This window comes from Alligator sinensis, unplaced genomic scaffold (assembly GCF_000455745.1).
Source record: "Alligator sinensis unplaced genomic scaffold, ASM45574v1 scaffold1135_1, whole genome shotgun sequence".
In the NCBI taxonomy this organism is placed as follows: Eukaryota; Metazoa; Chordata; order Crocodylia; family Alligatoridae; genus Alligator; species Alligator sinensis.
Window position 1 is genome coordinate 14,156 of NW_005842878.1, and position 24,918 is coordinate 39,073.

A 24,918-nucleotide genomic window follows, 5' to 3' on the forward strand; every position below is an offset into this window, starting at 1 on the left:
TTCTGTCTTTCCCACCTCCTCCCTCTGCCCCCCCCCCCTTTCTGGTGCAAGGCTGTGCATCCCATGTCAGAGCCTCCTAGGGCAACATAATTCAGACTCCCTTTCCCCTTAGATACACATGCCTGCCATGGCAAAGACTCCTGGGGGGATAGGCCTTACTGTTGCCCTGCACACATACCACCCTAGTTACACTACTGCCCAGAAGACAGAGGCTATCCTAGGTAACAGGATGGGGAGTGGGAAAGGGTATCCTCCACTCCCTTACCTAAAACTGTGCCTCTGAAAAGAAAGGAATGGAAGATTCATGGGGTCACAAAGGGAAAGCACAAGAGACAGCATGGGTCTGTAGCTTAAGAGTTAAGGGAACCACTTGAGAGGGTAAGCCTTGGTTCCATTCTGCTGCTTGGACTATTCATGCACCTTGCATTAGACAGGCATAGGACAAAATAAAATAAATTGAAGATGGTCCTGGGGACAGAGCTCAGGATTGCTTTGTTTATCCCACCTTAGGGATTCAGGATGCCCTCACTCAGAGTAGCCCATAGCCTGGTGACTATGCCACTCCTGCAAGGCAAGAGATTTTGGCTCATGTGTCTTTAGTCTAAGAAGGGTCTGTCACCCATGTCTTCCAATACCTGATGAGTTCCCCCCTGGGTAGTATATAAAGGGTAAGTTAGTAATAGCAGCAGCGGCACTCTCACCTGTGTATGATTAGGTACTTAGGTACTGCATTACCTAGTTTCATGATTTAAATAGGAGTGGGGCAGTCTTGGGCAAATGTAGAAAGTAGAACTGTAGGTGCCTACACTTTCAGGTTGATAAAAATAAGCACTTAGCAAATTTAGGCACCTTTGTGTTTAGGTGACCATTAAACTCAGATTGGATTGAAACTTTGGGTTTAGACTCACCTAAATCCTGTTTTAGGTTCATAAATCTGCCTTGGGACCTAGCCAAAGGCACATAGTAAATGTAGGATTAATGAGAATTTGAACATAGCTATCCTTTTCTGAAGGCTACCAGTATGCTAATAAGAGCAGTTTATCACCATTGAAATAATATTGGAAATCTAGATTTTAAAGATCATGCCTTCTTTAACAAAGTCAGGGTGGTTAGAAGATCTTTCCTGTTGCAATATTTTGCTATGATGGTAATTTATGCATTTTTTCTCATTTAGCTTAATTTAAAATGATTTACTCACCAACCTGCAGTCATATTTTCACGTCTTTTCTAATAAAAACAAACTTGACTTTTTGAAGAAGTCGCAGTATGTCAGATTAAAGTGCAACTATCCACTTGAAGTCTCTAACAAGTTCTGTGCCACTAAGAGTCTTTGATTTCTGCATTTAATTATGTCTCATTGGATTATAATAATCCTATTCCTCCTTGTTTCTTATACTCCATTTTTCATACTTGTCTTGCACTTAATTAAAAATGCCTCCTTTCCTACCAGCTGGGTAGTAAAATTAAGGCTGACACACAAGAGAATTTTGCATCTGGAGAAATCTTATTTTTAACCTCTAAAACTCAACACCTCAGGGGTTTGTTATGGGTGAACTTTTATTCTAATATTTTGAAATTTGCCAAGGAAAAAAATCCCATCTGTACTGCTCAAATATGAGATAAGTTTCCCGGGACAGCTGTCCTAGATATTGCCCACCTTCCAAAGGGATTATAACCTATAATATTGTACATCATTTTGACCAGGTTTTTTCTCTCTAGAACTGTAATTATAGATGTGCTCAAGGGCTCAGAAAATATTTGGGAAGTCACACAAACAGATAAGATCCGCAGGCTGGGAGACAGCTGCAACATAGCCCACCCTGTATGATTTGATCATTCCTTCTGGGGAAAAGGCAGCATTATTAGTTTTCATTGTGATCACACTAAGTGAGGCCTGCCACTACAGGTGACCTTTCTAATGAAGATAGTGATTTATTTTATTCCAGAGATTTTCAGTAGAAAATTAGGAGTGCTGGGGTCTTAGATAGCTGAGAAAATTGGTAATGGGATCCCAAGCCTTTCACCTCAAGTTCAACAGCTTGAATACAGCCCAGGTAACTGACTCGTTACCATCTGAAGTCTGTTTCTGTGGCCTTTGTGAAGTGAGTTGGTGATCTCATCTAGTTTGTAGAAAAGTAGGATCCTCTCACACATAAAATCCACTACTACAATAGGCACTGATTAGGATTCTTATTCACAGTCTCAGCAGAGAAGTCAAGTATTGAGTGGCTATGGACCATTAGCCAAGGTCCCTCTAGGTCATCTTCAAGACACATTGGCAAGGTAGCATAGTCTTGCACTGCTGCTACAGTTTCTGTCCCACTGAGGCAGAAGTAGAATGAAACAAAAAAGGGATATACCCTCCAAGGGGATACTAAATGGAGGAGGTCAACAAAATTCAGTAGAAGCATAACATTCTCCCAGTAGTTCTATAACATTTTCCCATGAAGTAGTCATACAAAGTCTCATTTGATAATCTCATGTTCAGGTCACTGCACTGCTTTACTTTTTCCCTTGACTGGAAATTAATGTATTCAGTATGAACTATTACATCAGGCATCTACAATTGTTGACAATGATATAGCTATGATCAACACTCCTCACCACTTTCCAATTTCACGTCTTCTGGTTACCATACAGGACTGCATGTGAGGAGACATTTGAGGCAGACTATGGTTTACCTCAAATGCACTTAAGTCAATATAATTTTGTATATCTAGGTACCCGGAACTATACCGAGACACCCCAAAGATTGGCCTGTTTTTCCAAAGCTTTGATTATTCAATTTCTTATAGTACATATGCAGGCATGTAAAATGACATATATGCACACATACATATATATAAAATTAGACCTTTGTTCTTAAGTTCCAAATTTCTGATACCCATGATTGAAGATACTGATGTTAATGCTTCAGTATCCCCATGTATAAAACAACATCGTACCACTAAAGGAAACTGCCTGCTTGCAGTTAAACATGTGGAAGTCTTTTGGAGGCTGTCAGTAAGAATATCTTAATATATCTTGCAATCCTGTAATGTTAATTCTCAGTTCCCAAGTCCTGGAATAAATCAATGGCAAAATTCTCACTGACTTCACTAGGACCAGTGTGGCACCTCTGGTAATCAGATTATACCTTTAAGGCATCTTAAATCTTTACAATGAAAGATTCTATAAAAGGGAGACAGGAGCCACGTTTGATATGTATTCCTACCATCTCCTTTAGGAACACTGTGTGACAGGGGGTAGCAGGATGGGCAGCTTGTCTGCATTCCGTTCACGTTTGCTGTCCTTTGCATGGTGTATACAAGTTGAAGTTCAGGGAAGCGCAAGAGCCAGGGACATCTCATCTAGCACCAGACATAAAGCATATTCTTACTGTAATGAGCTCTCTGCAAGGAAAGAGGATTACACAGGCTCTTTGCAAGTCTCATAAATGCAGAATACCTTGGTGAATAATAAAATCACCCTTTTCAAAAACTCTTGGCTAGACTCATAACTTGTGTAAATCCTCTGGAGGCAAATAGACTTACATCATGGAAGAACTTTGCTTGTTGCGTAAAAGCTCATTCTGTTCTTAGGCGGATTGAAAGTTTCTGTCTTACAGAGTGGGCATTACTCATTATGACACTATTGGCTAGGATCTAGGTTTTATTGAGTGCACACACTTCACTATGAAATCAATGGCATTAAGTGTGGATATGTTTGGCAAGGACATCTAATTTATATGCATTGTAAAAACATTGCAAAATGTTGTTTCCCCCTTACTCCACCCACACCCAGTATTATATCAAATGGCTAATACTCTCAAGATTTAAGACAATGGATACGATGAATGATTACAACCTCCTTGAAACTAAATTCACAAAAAAATTATCTTTAGAATTTCATCTATTCTGTTAAAAATAGGTAGTAATCAGTTACTACAGTAATCATTAACAATACCACTATTGACAATACCATTGTTGCCAAAGTTGCTTCAACCTCAGAAATCCATCAGCATTCTAATTAACGTGTTTTAAGTCAATTGAAAATGTAGCTGTCCTCTTGGTTTGATAACAAAGAATGCTGCAAGCAAATCAAGTTTGTAAGAAAACTGAATTCGTGTGTATATTGTCTCTCTTATGCATTTAATTTTTTTATATTATCATTTAAACTCTACTCTGGTGCTGCATTATTAGTTGCTAAGTTATTAGTCACTCATTATTAGCTGTGGTGGCTGGAAAAAAATCTATAATATTTCAGACATTTTTTCAGTTCTGTTCAATCAAGTAGACTACTCTGTGCTTAGTGTTACAAACATGATGGGGAATTTTATCTTAGAGGCAACTCTAGAGAAATACATTTACTATTTCACTGTTAAGAGCAGAACTAGTGTATTTCTTTCTTGACTCGTCAAAGTCAGCCAAAAAAACAATAGGCCAAAGAAACAACCGCCATTCTTGAGGTGAAGATCCATGATTGTTAAATCAATTCCAGTGTTGTTGAAGCATGTTTGCTTTGTAATTCTCTCCTCTGATCAACATTTCCTCCATATCCCAAACTTTGCTATTATGTTCTAATAACTATTGTGCGCCATTCCACCTATATCTGCAGCTATGCATTGTTAATTAGGGCTGTGTGAAATATTGATGAGTGTTTCTTTTCAAAGCTGTTTTGATGTGTTTCCAACTCAAAACAGCAAAATCGAAACAAAACAAAATGTTTCAAAACAGCTTCAAAACAAAATGAGGGCACTCAGAACAGCCCGGTGGCTGGAGGCCGGGGAGAACTAGGGCTGTGCTCCACCTCCTGCCACTGGGCTCAGCTCCATGGGGCTAGTGGAGCCACTCAGAGCACAGCTCTGGCTCTCTCCCACCTCCTGTCACCAGGCTGCATTTTGAGAGGCTCCATCAGCCCCACGGAGCTGAGCCTGGTGGTGGGAGGCAGGAGAGAGCCACTGGCCAGGGCTCCACATTGAGTGGCTCCGCCACTGGCTCTCCCACTACTGGGCTGAGCTCCATGGGGCAGGTGGAGTCACCCGGAGCACAGCCCAGTGGTGGGAGGTGGGGAAGAGCCAGGGCGGAGGTCCAAGTGGCTCCTACAGCCCCATGGAGCTCTGCCTGGTGGTGAGAGGTGGGGGAGAGCCAGGGATGTGCCCACCCCCCACCACTGGGCTGAGCTCTGTGGGGCTAGTGGAGCCACTTGGAGCACAGCCCAGTGGCGGGAGGTGGAGGAGAGCCCATTCTGCACAACTCCTCCCAGGGGCATGGGTCCCCAGATCTGTGCATGGGATGACAGGAGCCTGCTGTTGCTGCCTGGAGCCAGTGGTAGCACGAGTCTCCCTAGTGCTGGGTGCGGGCTGCACCCAGCACCAGTCCCAGGCGGCAGAGGCAGTCTCCTGTCATCCTGAGCAGATCTGGGGGCCTGCACCCCAGGAGGATTGATTCCAACACAGGCAGATCTGCTCTTGGGATGACAGGAGGCTGCCGCTGCTGGCAAGTCACTTGAGTTTTGCTTGTCAGCAGCTTGAGGTGCAGTTTCCCAGAAACCTCTGCATGTATCCCCTTGAAACTTGGCAGGCATCATGCCCTTAGAAGGGGCTACCACTCTTGCAGGTTTCATCCAAATCAGGCAAGAAATTACAAAGTTATAGGTGAAATGTCAAAACCGCAAGACAGTTTTGATGAAACAAAAAAGGACAGTGCTTCGAAATGAAATGAAATGAAATGATGAAACAAAACACTGTCCCTTTGAAATGGCAAAACAGAAGTCAAAATGAAACAGTGCTGTTTTGCACAGCTCTATTGTCAATACACTAGCCAACCACAAGGGTTTACATTAGTTTCCTTCAACAGACTTAAAAGTGGCTTGGGAATTAGGCATTTTATAATATCTTTTCTGGAAGCTCAGAGGTGTTGTTTAACTTTACAATTACAATTACAGCAATTGTATTTTTAACAGATGCTCAGACCCCTATGTATTAAAGTACATAGGGGCAAGCCAAGAGGACTCCTGCTCCAACTCCAGCTCCAGCTCCAGGATATCAGATTATGAAACATCTCTGGAATCAGATTTTGATTCTACTGTCTCATTCATAGCCCAACTGACCAAGCTAATTACTAAGACTGAGGTTGAAGGTATATGCAGCACAGGATTCATACAAAAAATAGTAGTATAAGCTTTCAATAAACCTGAGCAGACTGTTAGAACACTGAATTATTTTATGTCCATTAATTCTGTTGTCCTCCCTTCATGTCCCCTTTGTGTCAAACTTTGGAGGTAGTACCCATTGTGGTAAATTATCTTCCAGGAAGTCCCACAGCAATGAAACTCTCAAGTGAAATTCTGCCCGTTTGGTTCCATTTCCAGCAGGCTGCCTAGCTCTTGTTTGAAATGGTCCCCTTCCCCCAAAGAATGTTCAATACTAAAAATGTTAAAAGCATTTAGCAATATAAAACATTAAAAATGACAATCACTTTCTGGTCTTGTTTTTATTACCACAGTCCTTTTCATAATGAGAAATTATGTAGCATTAATGCCATTAAGCTATTTTTGTTTAGGACTCGTAATCCATGCTCCTATCAATTCTCCCCTAGTGTCAGCTCCTATAATCACCCTTTTCACCTTTCATTGGACAATTTTCTGGGACTACCAATAGTAATTAATTAAGTCTCACACTCCCAGTCTGTTGTCCTCCTAGACTTCTTGTATATGCACAGACTCTGTTTTCAAAGCACTACTTGCATCCTCGTGAGAGATACTCCATGAGAATGAGCAATTCTGGGGGTCAACTGTTACTTAACAATGTTCTGGGACATTTAACTGGGCTGAAGGACTCTCCATTTATGTTGTCATAGGAAAATTTTCTGGCTATTGGGCATGCCACTTTTCATTTTGTTTATTTAACAAAAGAGAGATTTTTACAAAGACTCAGAAACCCTATATATCAATCCAGACATATATACGTTTAATATAAAATACAACATGTCAAAAAAAATGGATAGTGCAAGGTGATGGCCGTGGCTTTGTTTTCCTAGTAAACTATGGTTTAGAGTATGTAAGGGCATCTAGGACACTAAAAATGTGGATGAGGCCCCGTGATAAAATTGTTCCAAGTCAGAGTACCTTGCCTACCCCCTTTTATTAATTAGGACAAGCAGGTATCTACCATAGATTTCAGTTTGCTTTTTAGTGGTAAACCAATAAAGCTATCAAAATTTGTATACTGTAAAAGGCAAGCATATGGGAGAAGCAGCCAAAAATTAAATGGAATTATCCACCTATAAATGAATAATGTTAAATCAACTCTAAACTTTCTAATTGAAGTTGCAATAATGGAAAAAAAAACAACTTATCATTGGTGGGAAGCCAGGAAATGGATGTGCCAAGAGTGACACATTTTTAATGCAATTTTACTATAAATAATAAATTTTAAGAAGAGAAATGTCTTCATTGTGTCACAGTTAAATAAAGGTGTCTAGAATTCTCCTTTGTAAAAAAAATGTAGCTTGTGCCTAATGTGCTGATATTAAATAGGTCCCTGAGAAACACAATCTGCAAAGGATGTTTCTAATTTAATACTCAGCATTTTGTCAATGATTCTCATTATGGGTGAAATGGAAATGCAGGGTAAATAATAGGTCTTTGTCAAATGTTCTATTTTCTTTTTACTTTGACCCTATTCTAGAGGGTGATGTTTCTCAGGAAGGACAGAAATCAATTTCTCATTTAGAGACAAACAATGAAAATATTCCTATGAATACATTAAGTGTGAGAATGGTGTTGTATGGGAACTGGGCTTTATTGTGTATCAGTGAAATGAGACCTTTATCTCACTGGGCTTCACATCTATTATTAGTGCTAATATGTTCACAAGATTTGTTCAGGTAATATTCGGAAACTCCAGATTTTCCTTCAGGTATATTCCTCATCTCAAAGGTCTAGAAATAGAGATTGAAACATTATATATGATTTTTGATAGTTATTGGTTTCAGGCAGCTCAGGAGTATGCATGCAAATAAATAACTACATGTGAGATTACACTGCACTGCAAGACAATCCTCGTTTAGAGCATTTTTTTTTTATTTCCATATTTGTCCTAAACCAGGATGTGGAAAAATTAAAATAAATAAATAAAAGCATGAAATACTGACTTAATTTATCTGACATTTCCTTTTATAACTGTAGGCAGTCATGTCTTGAAAATGTACAATCTTTCCATGAACCATTATGAGAATTTAGGAGTATTTTTATAAAAGAGGAGGATGGGCTAGAATGAACTGGAAAGATTTGCAGGCTGGAATGCCCTTAGAAAGAGCCTGATTTGGGGAATATTGACTGTCTAGAATGCACTTTCACCATTGCCTTGCAAACAAACCAAAAAACTGGCACTTAATTTTAAACTTGGTGCATTGCCGTGCCGAGCCCCGTGCATGCCCAGAAGAGGCAGTGCATTACTTCAACCCAGCTCTGCAGCATCTGTAAGGATTAGGTGGGGGTTTTTTGGGCACTTTTGTCTAATAGCTGATTGAATCAGCTTTAGCCAGAAGTGTCAAAAAGCCTCACCAATTCACCTGATCTTTACAGATGTTTCTGAGTCAGGTTGGAGTAACCTGCTGCTTCTTCCAGTAAAGCACTGTTTGTTTATTTTTAACATCTGCAAGCAGCCAGAATGAAGGCCTCATCCAAAGCTGCCACTACTTTGGACTCTGATAGGCACCATGTTATTTCCTTGTCTGTGCCAGGCCTAGGCTGTGGGCTGGTTGACTGAGGAAGCAAAACAATATTTGGCCCTTCCCTCTTCTACCTAACACACAGCTGTGTATGTGAGAGAGGGAGGAATAGCCCACTACCCTCTGCACCTTTTTCATTCCAGCCTGCATAGGCTCTAATGATACAGGCAGCCTTTAATGGGAAGTAAGGAAGCTTCTTATACCCCTAGGTTGTCTGTATGAGTGAGGTGGGCAAAGTACAAGCTGCATAGTAGCATATCTAGGGATGGGAGAGCAGGGCACCAGCCCCTGGAACCAATTTAGATGAGGTGCCAGCATGGTGCTCCCTGGGAAACCTGTGCAATGGCAGAAGTAGCACATGCCACTAGTGTAAGGGGAGCTTATGCAGCCACAGCAGAGGTGGCAGTCTCTTGCATGAGAGGAGACTGAGTCACTGCCACTACTGCCACCAACACATTAGCAGCTACAGCAGTGCGAAGGTCTTTTGAGTCTGTAATAAGACTCTCTCCTGCATAGTTCCCCCATCCCTGTGCCTCTAAAGATGTAGACTGGCACCTTGCACTCCAACTTTAATGATTTTTTTTGTGGAAAACATCATTTACTGATACTTCTAATTTTTCATGCCAAGAAAAACTTAAAAAAAAAAAACCTCCCATGGGCAAGTTTTAGAAATGTCTTTTGGAAAAAAAAATCTTTTTTTGAGAAATGAGTGTTACTATTTTAACTCCATACCTTCATTAAAAATATTGAAATTACTTTAAAACTTATGATCCAAATGCTTCACCTGAATTCTGCAACATGGACATGACTGCAAATTTAAAATATGTAATGAAATCATTTTTCAGAATTTAGACCAACTTTGTCAAATACATCTTTCACACACATTTAGCATAACTGTGTGCCAAGTTAAAGTTGCATACCTGCTGGGTGTGCACTGTTTCCAATCGCATATACAGCTGCAGGACACATACATCATTTGTTTCTTAATGAGTTCAGATGAAGCACTGTTAATCAGTTGGAGAGTGGGAAGTGGGTTTCACCAGTTTTACTCCCACACATTTAAATTATCATTTCTATGCTGTTGGGCAATACAATGAGCTGCAATATACTTCACTTGTGTCTTGTCATCTTCATTTCTATAATTTGCATCTTCAAGTTGCCTCCCTCGTGGGGATGTTGGGGTGGTGTGGGTGCATGGTTGAATGCCCAGAGGTTGCAAATTTGAGGTCGTAGCAGAAGTGCTCACGGTGCGGCCCTGTCAGATTCTAACAAATCTGTGAATTCTGCTAAATATCTTGTCATGAGGATATGAGAAGGAAGGACTATTGAATTTATGGAAATGAAGCATCTATAGTAGGAAATACCTCCTGCAACTGTTGAATGGACTCTTTTATCATTCATGTGACTATAAGTCTGTTGTGACTTTTTGATCCTTTCACAAAATCTTGCACAGCAGCACAAAGCATTATTTCCTACATCATGACCATTATTAGCCATGCCATTCAGAACAGGCCATTTTTACCTCAGTCTAACCCTAGCTGAAAAATCTGTTGCCTCTTTGCCGCATGTTTACAAATCAGCATAGTCAAGCACTAAAGTTAATTATACAGTACCTACATGGTTCAGGTACATTTTGAAATACTTCTCTACCAGCCAGACTTTCTCTTGCTGTGAGGAGAGGAAAAAATATAGAGACTTAGCTTTCTGACTGTGCAATTAACCTTTGAAAACGAGTTCTTGTGCTATGCTAATTAGCAGGCACTTACCCATCTGGGTTGTCTTAACTATTTCAGATTACCACCTCAGAAAGATATGGGGAGTCTATGTTTTATCTCAAGGTTTGGGATCATGTCTTGTAAGTGGGTGGAAGGAATTTGGTCTGTAGGCTAAATGAGTATTCTCTCCCAAATAGCTGGTAAATTCTAGTATATTATCTTTTGTAGTTTTTTGAGAGAGATGAAGTCCACTGAGGATTTAAGTAAGATATATAAAAACTTAGTTATTTCTTAAAATGAAAATTTATATATGAACTAAGGTCACCAGCCTTAATGGTGGCAGTTTTATACCTTCAACCACCTAATTTGCTGTCCTGCAGTATAACTTAATGGCTTCATGGCAGTGATGTCTATATCTGAACAAATGATAAAGTGCAGGGATCACTACTTGACCTTTATAGGCTAAGACTCTTAAAGGATATTTTCAGTATATCCCCTCTTCCAACAAAGTTTCACTATTTAACCAGGCTACTTGAAAAATTCTCATTTATAGTTACCATGTAAAAATTCAAATTTACTTCTTAGAGACTTTCATTTTCTTGTTGCTAGTCAGGAAGTCACAATTTAGTATCAGGAGAAATTTATTTTCAACTGAAATAAAGAGGTAATAAACAATGGACTTGGAGAGTAAAGGGTACAGTGGTGGGAGGGTGGTAAATAGGATCCAGAGTTAAGATTAGGCTATTGTTTGTGAAGACAGGCAGTCTGTTCAGTAGAAACCAAAGATCAAAGGTAAAAGGAACATTAGTGTAACTCAGTTTTGAAGGGTTAAATGCATAGGTTATATACTTACATCTGAAATTCATGAACTCAGTCCAGCAATATTATAAAGAAAGAAAAGATGAGACTATTTCAACATATCTTTTCTATTTTACCTCAGTAAAGGTAGTTTTGGTTTAACTTAATTCGCATTTATTATCTTGATAGTGGGTATATGCAACTGAAACTCCTGCTAGAAATGGAGGAGATTCCCTTCCTTGTTTCTCAGGAATGTATTCAGATAGTTTTATACTTCTCTCACATAGGAGAAACTCAGAAGTAACTCTTCAGAAGTCCATGGCTTTGGAGGAATAAATCTATGGAAAATTGAAAATTGTTTATTGAATGGGTTAATGGTTTTCTAATACAGATAAAACAGAGTTGCATTCAATATGTTTTGGGACATTTTTAGCATAAAACCAGAGCTTGATTAATAAAGGTGGCATTACTCTGTGCCATGGACACTACATTACATGGCACATGTCCTCTGAATATTAAAGATAGGATTGAGTAATAAAGCTGAGATCCCAATCCAGATCTTAATTTCTTCCACATTTCTATGTATACTACACAAAGAATTGCAAAACAAAGTTCTGGTTTATTCCAGTCCCAAGTATATATGGAGTAGATAAAAGGTGACTTTGCTTTTCCAAATAAGGCTGTTTATGATATTTTGAAAGCTACATATTACAGAACAACCTTTACTTGCTTACTCTGTGCGATTACACAGTACTCTGCAGAAAGAGGTGCTATAACTACAATGTCTTTATATTGTAGGATTTATTCCTTTCTTCATGAGAAAATCTGAATCTCATTTGCATCAATGTGAGTTATTCATTTATGGAAGAGAGACAGATTAACATTTGGGTGATTTTTTTTGGCCTTTGTGAACAAAGTGAACCAAAACATTTAAATGAAAACAAAACAAAACATATGTATATACCTGTCCCACAGCTACAGATTTTTATAAGAAGTCATCCTTCCATGTATTCAGTTTTTCCTCTTATATTTAAAATTGAACTCAGTGCAGGAAGTTAAATTTTCCATCTAGGACTATGATCAACAGATGTTGATTTACAACACAGTACAGCATAGTCTAGAGAAGGTGTGTGCAATTATTTCAGTTGGCGGGCCACTTAACCTGGTGAGCTGTTGAGGGCGAAACACAAAATCTTTCAGAAAGTATCATTTTAACAAATGATATTTAAAAAATAAATCACATATAAGAAGTCAACTATAACATTTTAATTTTATTTCAAAAATAATTTTTGCCCCCAATTTTTTTTTTTAGTAATGTATATAAAGGTGATTACATAACTCAAAATAAAGTCTTACTCTTGTATATTGTGTGTGGGGGGGGCGGGGACAGGTGTGTGCATGCAGGGGATGGGTATGCATGTGTGTGTGGGGGGGGTGTAGCGAATGTGAGGGTGTGGAGGGGTTGATTGTCAGGGTGTGTGGGGAAGTGGGTGTGTACGTGTGTGTGGGGCTGCCCGTGTGTTAGTCCCAGGAGTCAGCCAACAAAGGGGGGAGGGGGGAAGAGGCAGAGGTACATGCAGCTTGCCTGCCTGCAGTGGCTCCTCCTTCTTCTGCCCCTTTTGCGATGCTCCAGATGCCTTCCACCCACTCAGCTGCCCACAGGTGGCTGCTCATTGTGCTGGGTGGGTGGAGTAGGTGGAAGGCAGCTGGGAGCTGGAGTTGGGACCCTGCCTAGCTGGGCACATGTCCCCATGACCATTGCCCTTCCCTGTACTACCTACTGCCCAGAGCAATACAGCAGGAGCAGGAGGAGGAGAAGCCACTGGTAGTGGGGGAAGCAAAGCAGTACTTGGGTGGATGCAGCAGCAGATGGAGCAGTCCCATTGGGAAGCAGTGCATGCTGGCCAGGGCTGGGGCCGTGGCTGAGACCGGGACCAGGGTGGTGCCATCACTGGGCACAGCGCGGGTGCAGGTGGGAGCATGATGTGGGCTCCCCCAGGTGGGAGTGGGCAGGACTTGGCCCCATACAGAGTGTTGTAGGGGCAGCTGCAGGGTGGACACAATCAATTGGTGCATTGGATATGGCCCATGGGCCGTATTTTACCCATCCCTGGTCTTGAGTAAGACAATAATGCACAGAAAGTTAAATGAGTGGAAATGTAATTAGGTTCTGAATTATTAGACTAAAAGTGTAACCGTGAACCTAGATGAGTTTAAATAAAAATGGCAATCTAAACAATGTTGATTTGAAATACTGCATTCTCCCGAACAAGCCTTGAAGAAAAGGCATCTGTACACCTGGAAGAGATTTAATTTTAGGCCAAGACCTAAAACTCTATTGTCAAGCTTCATCTGTGTTTTCACACGTCTTAAAGCCTTAAAGGCATTCTATTAGTGAAACAATATAAGAAATAAGAGAGAATAGGACCAAATGGAGGACAGGAATCTCTGAGGAACAGAAAATGCTGGATAATTATTTGAAAAGCCTCTGAGGATCAGATTTACAAAGGTGTTTGGGCACCAAAAAATCCAGGTTGCTACATGCTTATGAGGATTATAAAAGTGTTTAGTCATTTGACTCTCCTTGAGTTCAGTTTCTTATCACTGGAAGTCATAGCAATCTAGACTCCTAATTCACTTTTGAAAACAGGACATAAACTTCTGAGTCATTTATGTGCTTTTGGACATTTTTACCTGCTGTACTGTTGCTGTCAAGCAGATCAGGCAGAGGCAAACACTGATATTAAGATGTCTGTAATGTAATTTCTAATTATCTTAAGGATATAAGCCCTAGCTAGGAATAGTTAAGTTATTCTGTAAGCCCTTTATTAAGTATTTTTTACTTCTATATGCTTTAACCTTTTTTCTGACAGATGTCTATAACATAAATGAATACTTATTCATATTGGGTGCCTAGAGATACCAAAAATTAGCCTGATTAGAGAGGAAAGCAGTGAGCATGCAACTTCTGAAAATCAAGCCCCTTTAAGATGTCTCAAACTCAAAAAATCATTAGGCATTTTGAAAATCTTATGATACCTAAAGCAGATTGTGTATAGGGGCCAATTTTACAAGAAAAGCTGAACATTCCTGGCTTCTATTGAATTCAACTGAAAGTAGATGTCTAATACTTTTGAAAGTCAGCCCTGTAATGTGTATTATACACTGTCACTTGCATGTAGGCAGCAACACTGCCAAAATTAATGTTCTTTGCGCAACAGCTGGAGGACAAAGAGTAAGGCAGTTGATTTGGTCTACCACACTTAAAATTCCCATGCAGCAGGAAGCTGTAAATCCCAAAGCGTCAGGGGCTGCAATGTTGAGGACAGGTGAAGGCACAGGATAAATGCAGAGGACAAGAGAAGCTGAGTCAGTGCATATCCTGAAATATAAGGAAGAGGCCAGTCACAGAGCAATATTTTGGTTCAGCCCTTAGAGTTTATAAGGTACTAAAAAGACTCTTGTACATAATTTACCAGCAGAAATGTTTATTCTGTAGAAGTGAGAAGAAACAATAATAAGGTGTATACACATCAATTATTGAAAACAGTTTTAGCAAATACAGTTTTGTCCCTCTCCCCCAACAAACAAAAATATTCTGAATGATCAAAGTTGATTTTTCTTTTTTTCCTCAAACACCAAATATATACCCAGCACTAAACTAGATTGGCTCTAGTCAGATAGGGGGAAAAATGGGGAGGAGGAACCCTGTCCGCAAGGCAGATAATCCTTTCCCCATGTCTCAGATCTAAGAATAAGTTTATCTTTTTCAAATACTTCCAAATGATACTGTTTTATAAAAGTTATCTTGTTGGTAGAACATTTAACATATAAGAGTTTGTGTTGTTCTCAAGTCCATATTTATTTTTGCTTGATACACTACTGATGGGGGATCAAATCCATAGACAGGTCCACACCTTAGCAGTTGCATTAAAGGGATGCACTGGAAGGAAAACAAGAGAATAAAGAAAAGATAAGTATTTTTTCCCTTAATGGGGGAATTTCCTACACTGAGAATATACACTTTTAAAGTAGTCCTTCAAATAATATTTGTCTTTGGTTTTATATTGATTTGTATATATATTTGCTAATAAAATGATAGGAACAATCTTTTTTAAGATTTTAGTATGAGCCAGTTGCGAGGAGGGATATATTCAGGAACATGTACAGAATTTCAGTTCCTTGAGAAACTCTCAGTGATGGAGACCCTGGAATGGCTGAAGAAGGGATGACACTACCTCTAAGCCCTGGTAGATGTGCCTTCATTTGAGGGCTAAATCACATTCACTGGATGTTGTAGCATCATGTACTGAAACTACTAGTGTATCCTCTGTGATAATCTGTGAACAAAGTTTGGTGTTCAATCTATTGGGCTAACAGTTTTTAGAAGCATTACATTCACTCACAATTTAATACAAATAAGAAAAAGAGGCAGGGGATACAATTTGATACCACAAAGTGGTCTTTGTTTCTGAATTCAGATCATGTCCCTAATGCCTCATTATCACATTACAAAGTCTGGATCATCACTGTTTTCATTATGCAACTTTTTCCTTCCCCCAAGAATTTATAATTCTACCATTTTAATTTGTTCTGGAGAAACTTGGCAGACTGACTCTGTATCTGAAAGAAAATTTGTTTTATTAAAAAGGAGTCTAAAAGCAGTTAATCTGGAAAATTTATTTTAGACCTTGAGAGGTCAATACACAATTTAGAAGATTTCAGATGCTATTCTGATTGCCTCTAGCTAAATTACAACCTCAGTTATATAAACTCAATTTTATAAGCACTGAGACGCCAATCCTGTAAACAGATCTAGTACAGACTCTGGCATCTGTGTCTATCCAGGTCTTTTAAAGTCAGAGCTGCACAGGATAAGAGTGTGGAAGGAGGTATATTCAGGAGGAGTGAAGGTGGAATAATCAAGCAAACTGTTCTGTATAGGGAGATTTCATCCATATTTAACTTGGGAAGGACTACATAGGGATAGACATCAACACATACAGATTAAATTGAAGGACTGAGTCAATTGAGATGGAGAATGCATAAATGTAACACAGTAATAGAAACCAATGTGGTGGTGGAGTTCAAACAGTGAAAGCTGAATCACATGGGTGTAGTTTACTAAACACAAGCAATTAGGGTCCATTCCAGTGCTCACCTAAGCTAATAGAAAGACTTTCATTGACTTGAAAGGGCACTGGATCAAGTCTCTTGTGACCCCAAACTAATTCAAGTCTATAAATAAATATTTCCAAGAGCAGACCAGAACCTACTAGACATTAAGACACTGAACTGAAGTAGGGGAAAACATGTATATCCAGTCCTACAATCTCCCCAGAAGTAGAACTACTATTGATTTCCCTGTGAGTTCTTCACATGGAAGAAATGCAAAACTGGGCCCTGAAACTAAAAAGAAAGGCTGTTTCTCTTTTCAAAATTGGTTTACTATTCATTTTGGTTGTATATGTTTTACTGGTGGTTTATATTTTCAACAATTACTTAGTCATTGATATCAAACCATAATTGCATGAATTGCTAACAGAAAAATAATCAAGAATACTTACAGCTAGTGCACAAAGACACTTCGAAAATAACGCCTTTGTGAAGAATGACTGCATTGATAGCTCTTGTTACAGATGGAAAGAATAAGATCTTACGCTGTTATTTTATCTTCATGTGTCACATAATAAAGCCACATCAAATGCTGGCATATCAGTGAGAACATGAGAAATCCTGGTAGTGTGACACCTGTCTAAAAATGTAAGAATGACAATACAGGGAAAAGCTAGAGAAATAACATGATTTCTCTGTTCTGCAATGTCTTTCAAGAATGTAATGCTATTGCCTAGTTGAGATTGAAATTTGCATTTTTTCTAAGTGAGACGCTGGTCCTCTTTTTTTCTCCTTCAAAGGGAGTGCAGCAAATTTCAAGGCACACATTTCATTCCCATGAAAGCCCTTTAAAATGTTAACTCCTCCCCCACCCCAAAGTATTTGAAATTTCTGTAGCTTTTCACTTTAAAATTATGAATTTATTTTAATTACTGATGACTTGCTGAAGATAAAATTCAACGCTTAAACATGTATTAGTGGATACCAGGTATCTCTCTTCTTGACAAAGCTCTCTAACAAGGCTGTTAATTAAAAGGTGGGCACTTCTTCTACATTTAGAGAAAAGCCTGACAGTGTTAGCTGGCTAAGAGCACATCTAATAGATCCTCCTTCAGGGGACATAGATACAGCAGGCTGCAGGTTGCAACTAGGTTTAGGTGGGAGAGAGATGCTCAGCTGCTTGTTCTTGGGCAGTTTTGGATACATACAGAATTAGAACTGTGGGATCCTCTGGAATATTCAAATAAAAAAGGTACACAGTAACTTAAGGTACTTCTAGGGATAGGCGAATGCTAAGCAGAGTTTTTTACATTGCAATTTGGGTCTCATATTGAAGACTGTAGGTGCCTAACTAATTTTAAAGTTCCCAAGTCCTTTGGATCAGGTCTTCAAAGCCAGATAATGGAAATAGGAAAATAAAATGTGGCACTGTTTCATCTTGCATTGTATAAAGTGGTAGGAATAATTCCTTTGCATCCTTACAAAAATCATAGAGCAGATCCTCAAGAAATTCATTTCTAAGCACTTGGGGTATAAGGTAATTAGGAACAGTCAGCATGGATTCACCAAGGGCAAGTCATGCCTGACCAACCTGATTGCTTTTCATGATGAGATGACTGTCTTTGTGGATGTGGGAAGAGCCATGAACATGATATAGCTTGACTTTAGCAAGGCTTTTGATATGGTCTCCCACAACATTCTTGCAAGCAAACTAAGGGTATGTGGGTTGGATGAGTGGACTGTAAGGTAAATAGAAAACTGCCTGGACTATTGGACTCAGAGGGCAGTAATCAATGGCTTGATGTCTAGTTGTCAGTCGGTATCAAGTGGAGCACCCCAGGGGTTGGGGGCTGGTTTTGTTCAAGATCTTCATCAATGACCTGGGTGATAGGATGGAGTATACCCTCAGTAAGTTTGCAGATGACACCAAGCTGGGGGAATAGTAGATATGCTGGCCGGTAGGGCTAGGATTCAGAGAGACCTAGATAAATGGGAGGATTGGACCAAAAGAAATCTCATGAGGTTCAATAAGGAGAAGTGCAAAGTCCTGAACTTAGGACGGAACAATCCCATGCAGGCTGGCAGCTGACTGGCTGGGCAGCAGCTCTGCAGAAAAGGGCCTGGGTGTTACAGTGGACAGTAAGCTGAATATAAGCCAACAGTGTGCCCTCATTGCCCAGAAGGCTAACAGTATACTGGGTCACATTAGTAGGAGCATTGCCAGCGCATCAGAGCAATGCTCCATGCTGGAAATCCAGAGCATCGGAAATAAACTCAGTTAACTGAGTCTGCTGGAGCATGGAAATTGACTTGCTCTGGCAGCCTTCCCTGTCACATGCATCAGTGTCCCCATGCATCCCCGCATTGAAAAAATGGTGGTGGGTGCTTTAAAATAAAACACGCTCAAAGTGCCCTACCACCATTTTTTCAGCATGGGGGATGCTGAGACATATGGCGCGTGGGTGCTTTTAATTAGCGCAGCTCACTAATTAAAGCACCTGGCACCATGTCCCAGAGCACATGTAAAAATGCCCTGGAGTACCGTGTCCAGTTTTGAACAAATTGGAGACAGTCCAGCCTAGGGCAGCAAAAATGGTAAGAGGGCTGGGGAACATGACTTCTGAGGAGAAGCTGAGGGAACTCGGCTTATTTAGTCTGGAGAAGAAAAGACTGGGGCTGAGGGGAGGAGGGACTAATAGCAGCTTTCAACAACCTGAACAGTGGTTCCAAAGAGGATGGAGCTAGACTGTTCTTAGTGGTGGCAGATGAGAGAGTAAGGAGCAATGGTCTCAAGTTGAAGCAAGGGATAGTTTAGGTTATATCTTAGGAAAACCTCTCTCACTAGGAGTATAGTAAAGCACCGGAGCAAGTTACCCAGAGAGGTTGTGGACCCTCCATCCTTGGAGGTTTTTAAGACCTAGCAAGACAAAGTCTTGGTTGGGATGATCTAGTTGGGGCTGGTCCTACTTTGAGCAGGGGGTTGGATTAGATGACCTCCAACCCTTATTTTCTATGCTTCTATGATTTGTTTACTTGCCAAATCATGTCTGTAAGCATGGGTTTTCTTTGCATAGCTTAAATATCCAGCTGAGTTACTGCCCAGCCTTGAAAACCTGACCTTACTATACCAAGGAATACAACAGTGTTCACTATCATATCTACAGTAATCTATACTTTGTATAATCCAAAAGACATGTACAATAAGTGGGCATATAAAACTAGGTGTGTGTCTATCCAAATACACTGTATGTCAATGTGTAAGTAAAAAACTATAAATTAAATATTTGATATATTATGGACAGTATTCCTTCTTGTTTTATAGTGACTGGTTTAAAAATTGTACAGGAAGGAGATCCTTCATTAAATACTATAAGCTTGTAAATAATTTCTATGTAACCCAGATGCATTTGTACTGACATTTCTTTGAAATTCTGTAGACCTTTTCTAGAAGAACTATTACCCAATTTCTCTATTTTAAAGGCTTCAGAGTAACAACATTTGGTCTCAAGACCAACAACTAAATTTTCAGAATTAAGTCATTGTCAGTGTGCAGATAACTAGGCTAATGGGCTGCTTAGATTTTTTGACCTTTTTGATGTTGGTTTTATGAGCACCAATGACATTATGACAAACTATTTAATAAGATTTCACATCCCAAGTCTTTGTTACAGGCACTGTGGGAGCTAGACAAGCATGATGAAGAACCTTATCAAGGGTGGCAAAGTAGCTGAGTAAAAGTGGCAGTTCAGCAGAGTGCACAGTTTTCAATCAGCCAACTTTGTTGACGTTCACTACTAAATCCACCAAGAGGAAAGTCATGTTTCTGCATTTAACCTCAGGGACCCACATTGGTCCAATGGACCAGGGTACATCTTTTTGGGGAAGAAAAAGGTTATAAAGGAAAGCCAATAGACTATGAACCAAATCTGTCAAAAACTGCATAGAGTTGTGCCAGCAAAGAATTTAACCCAGCATGGGCTGAACAACTTGTGTTCAAGCAGCGAAGACAACTGTTCAATTTTACTACATAATCTATAATTTTTAGTTATTATTAGGGCATCTTAGTGCAAAGTATGGAATGTACCCTGTAAAATTATGTGTACCCTGATTTCTTACCCCGCAAACTGAACAAACAAAGAACAAATAGAAAAGAAAACTAATGACCAACCTCACAATCCACTGAGAGATGTTTCCGTCCTTTGCTTGTGTCCTGACAGACTGTAATTTGTCATATACGGTGAAGACTATCAATCATACATACAGTTTGTGGATCTTTCTGGTAAACAGAGGGACTAAACTATGTAAGAGTCCCAGTCTGGATAAAGAATAATGCCACATAGCTCCATATTGTTTCCTGGAAGCTGACAAAGGGATTGATGAGAATAACTGCCGGCACGTGCATATATAACAGTTTTCTTATTTTTCTTTTTATTCTTTGTGGGTTTTTTGTTTGTTTTTTTTTGAGAAAGAGTTATTTATGAAGCCCTCCAGTGATGATCACATGTAAGTCGGGGAAAGCAAAGGGGTTTATGCTGAAGGTAAGTGTCATTAAAGACTTTGGTCCCCTGAACTTCAGTGCTATCTCACTTTCTGTAGTTCCTGTCTGAGCCATGATGGCAGAGGTTGTCCCAGTCTATGCAGTAGTTTGGACAATTCCACGTTGTGATCTCTGTAGTAGCTTGAAAGAAAAGCTCGAGACTGAGGAGGAGGAGAAAGTAATAGTCAAAGAGAGTTTGCCTCAGAAAATGACACGCTGGTACAAAACTAACAAGGAAAAATCCTACCTCACCGACATGCCTCTTCCTTTCTGTCCCTCCCCATTCAAAAATAACTTAACAGGCTTATTAAAATTCTTAAGGCACATGCATCAGCATTTTTAGTACTCAGCGTTAATTAATTTAGCGTTAGTAGAATCTATCTAAACAAATGTTTTATATTCTTTAAAACTTTTCAATAGAATCTGGATCCTTTGAAAGCGTCTTTCAAAGTATCCTTACTACCCTGTAAAGATGAGGGTTTGCAAACTACCTGGGGATATATAGAGCCACAGCAAACAGCTATGTAGGTTTGCTGATGAGCTCCAAGTGATCAGAGAAGCAGTATCCTTTGAAGTAAAAGTTACGGCAAACACTTGAGCAGACTGTCTTTAATTTGGCAGCCCTCTAGGCATGTCTACATAAGAGTATTACTGCACAATTGACTAATTAGCTTCCCAGTAAACATCTCCCCATCTACACGTGCACCCATATTAAGCTGAAGTAAATTAATTTACTCTACAGCAGGATAAGTACAAGTACTATTCTGTTGCAGAGTAAAAACACTCTGTAGGAGTGCACTGTCCAGCTGGCTGGGGTACCAGGGTGCTTCAGTGTGAGGTCTGTCTCCTGGCTAGCCCCCAAACTGAAGCTCCCTTGTGTCCTAGCCTGCCCTTCTGCAGCTTGTTCAGCCAGAGAGGAGCAGCCCTGAGCTTGTAGTGTGACCCCTGTACCCCTCTACCAGCTGGGGCTTCTCTGACTCGGCTCCACATGCTGTGCTTGAATAAACTGCAGAGCTTATTGCTTTGGAGTGTATTGCTCCTGGGTGTGCATTCAAACGGTGTGCCCAGGAGCAATTCACTCTAGAGCAATAGGCTCCACAGTTTATTCACGTGCTGTAATTGCATCTGTAGACATGCCCTCTGTGAACTAAATTGGTTGTAAACCACCTAGATACAAATGATCCAGATTCTACTGTTTTGCACTATTGCAGGAGCGTGGATTAAAATCTGTAAAACTGCTCCTTATTTTTGTTCCCTAGTCCTAATTTTCCATTAGGTATGCACAAATACTGACTAATATCTATAGAAAAACTGTACCTCTTGATCCATTGGTGGGTATTTTTGGCCTTTGCTCTTTCCCAGGCATTTTGTCTTCCCTCCTTCTAGTAGCTGACACCAAAAGCCTTTCTGAGGGTCAAACCTACAAGGAATTGTATATCACCAAGTTTTAATTATGGGAGAAATGTGAACTATTTAATAGACAATATTAGCCAAAATTTGCCATGTTGGGATTTGGGATGTTTTAGTTATTGTACTGAAGGTTGAAGCTTAGTAGGAAACAGTTTTGCTGTTGAGCAAAATTTTCAGGATTTTATTTTCTGTTTTCCATTCCATATTGGGATGGACCCAAGATGTTTGGAAGTTTATAATTGAGAGACCCTTATCCAGCATCCAAATAATTTAGTGGGAAGAATCATGAGCTGAGATGTAACAGATAAGTGTTCAAGCTCTGTTCTTCCTGGTGTAGATTAAGGACTTGAAACTCCACCTTCAGTAGCATAATTGGGGGGAGGGAGAATAAGTATTCACTGATTTAGGCTAAGTACAACCAGTCAAAGCCCAAGACTATATCAATTCAATTTTCATAGGTTAGTCCACACTTCACAGAGTAAATCAATAAACAAGTGAACAGACATTTACTTCTGATTCTGGAAATTCAGCCACATGCCTGAAGTGGCCGAAGACAGAAGCTGAGGGGCAGTAGAGCATGCCTTCTTGCTCAGCCGGAGCAGACAATTTGGGCCAAGTCTAGCCAGCCTGCCCTGCGGGGGAGGTGTAAAGCATCTTGGGATGCTGGGGGACTGTGAGCTAACTTGAATCTGGAGTGGATCTAGGACAGAAGTTCAATAAACTAATTTAATTTAAATCAATTAAGTCTGATAATACTACATCCATCCAAGTTTATCTTAAACTGACTCCAGCCATTTTGAAAGCAGTTTATGTGCTCAGAATGAAGCAACAATTTTTGCTTGATCTGGCCACAGAAAGTGGTCTGTAGCCATGACCAACCACAAATGCATGGCTGCAGACAGCTTCAAAAATGGCTGATTGGGTGAAAATTTGAACCCTCTTTGTATGAGGGTGCAGAAGAAGATGTTTCAAAACAGATAATTTCCTGTAACTTCTGTCTGCACTGCCTGCCAGCCTGTCACTGTTTTCAGGAAGGTGGGGGGGGGAGGAATGGGGAGGAGTTCAATTTGGAGGCTTTTCAGCCCCTGCTGAAGGGTAGAACAGATGTACTGGAGCACCCCCTAAGATGAGGAGACTGCAATACATACACCACACCCTCCAGCACTGGCTGGGTAATCCCTCAAATGAGCTCCCTCTGTTTCCTTTCCCCACCTCTCATTCTGAAAAAGGGACAGGCTGGGAGAGAGGAGGGGGTTGTTGCTAAGGGAAACTGGCTGCAGGCTGGCAGCCAGAAGCTAGATTCCCCTCCCCCCTGGAAACAGAGGTGACACATAGGGGGTGCACGGGCACCTCCTGAGAACACCGGTGTACCCCCTGTCAGGCTTCACTCCCTGTTTAGGCAGTGGGCAGGGGTGCAGGTGGGAGCACCAGTGCCCCCCCCTGCAAGTGCCAGCCGGGGAGTGGGGCCACTTCTGGAAGTGGCTGTGGGAATTCCAGAAGTGGCACGGTGCAGCCGCTTTTTGGTGAGTGCGATTGGCTGCTGGGGTACCACCCCGCCCCGGTCAGTGGGATCAGCCACTGGGAACCTCCCCCCGATTGCTGACTGGTGTTGGGGGGGGGGGGGCATGTGCCCCCTCTGACACAAGAGGCACCAGTCGCCCATGCCTGGAACCAATAGTGAACTTCTGTTTGGTCTGGGAGACTGTCGTAACTCAGAATGCTTCCTGCTAAGTGTTCTCAGTTACAGTAGGGAGCTGCATTCTCCTATGTACACTGAACTTCTTTTGTTACAGATTTGAACCAGTTTCTGATCACTTATACCAGTTTATGTGTAATTTCTGTCCCTAGCCTTGGCGGGGACATCAGCATGGTCCCATTTGCCCCAAGGAGTCTTTTCCATGGCATGGGCAACCCTGAACAGCCCAGTGATAAGGAGCTGGGCAGGTCCAGCCCCATGCCTGGTAGTGTATGTGGGGGGTAAGTGAAGTGAGTGGAATGTGCCCTCCTCCCCAGCTTTGCCATGGGAGGCACAGGCCTGCAGCAGGAGAATATCTGTGGGAGAGAGGAAGCAAAAAGGGCATCAGGAACATCCCTTAGGAATCTGAACTGGCCAGGCTGCTGCAACAGCATGCAGTGAGCTTCTCCCTCATGTACAGAAGAATCATGTAGTCCTAAAATCATGCTGGTACAGCAGAAGCTGTAGGAACTGCCACTTGAGTGGAGGGAGCAGAGGCAGATAAGATTCTGCTCCCCCTCCCCCAGTGCACCCTCCTGTTCTCCAGTGGTCAACAAAATTCCCCCTCCTCTGGCCCAGGCACCAAAATATCTCACTGAGCCACCGTCCTTCTTTATGATCCCACATGGTTTACCAGGTCATTGGCTATTCTGGGATGGGTAATCATGTCTAGCTTTGATCAGACATTGATGTCTCTTTGAAACTAGTAAAGATGAGCCAGCAGAGATTTTGGCTTAGGCAAACGGATGTTTTCCAACCAAAAAACAATTTGTTTTAAAATCTCTAACCAGCTCTAATCACAGTCTATCAGATGTTCAGTATATGCTTGAGAATAATTTATGCAGTACAATGCATGCTTGAAAATATTTGCTGATTCTCTCTAGAATCAGCAGG

At 40.7% G+C, this 24,918-nt stretch overlaps 1 protein-coding gene across 1 annotated transcript in view; it reads right to left on the minus strand.

The window, feature by feature from the left end:
- Positions 1-20,796: 20,796 nt before the first annotated feature.
- LOC102382193 (bifunctional heparan sulfate N-deacetylase/N-sulfotransferase 4) overlaps positions 20,797-24,918 on the minus strand; it is a 144,776-nt gene continuing 140,654 nt past the window's right edge. The window contains exons 12-13 of the mRNA XM_006035831.2: positions 22,197-22,299; positions 20,797-21,040 (exon numbers count right to left, since the gene is read on the minus strand). Coding sequence (XP_006035893.1) covers positions 20,921-21,040; positions 22,197-22,299 — 223 coding nt within the window. The 3' untranslated portion in view covers positions 20,797-20,920. The remainder of the gene's footprint in view (positions 21,041-22,196; positions 22,300-24,918) is intronic.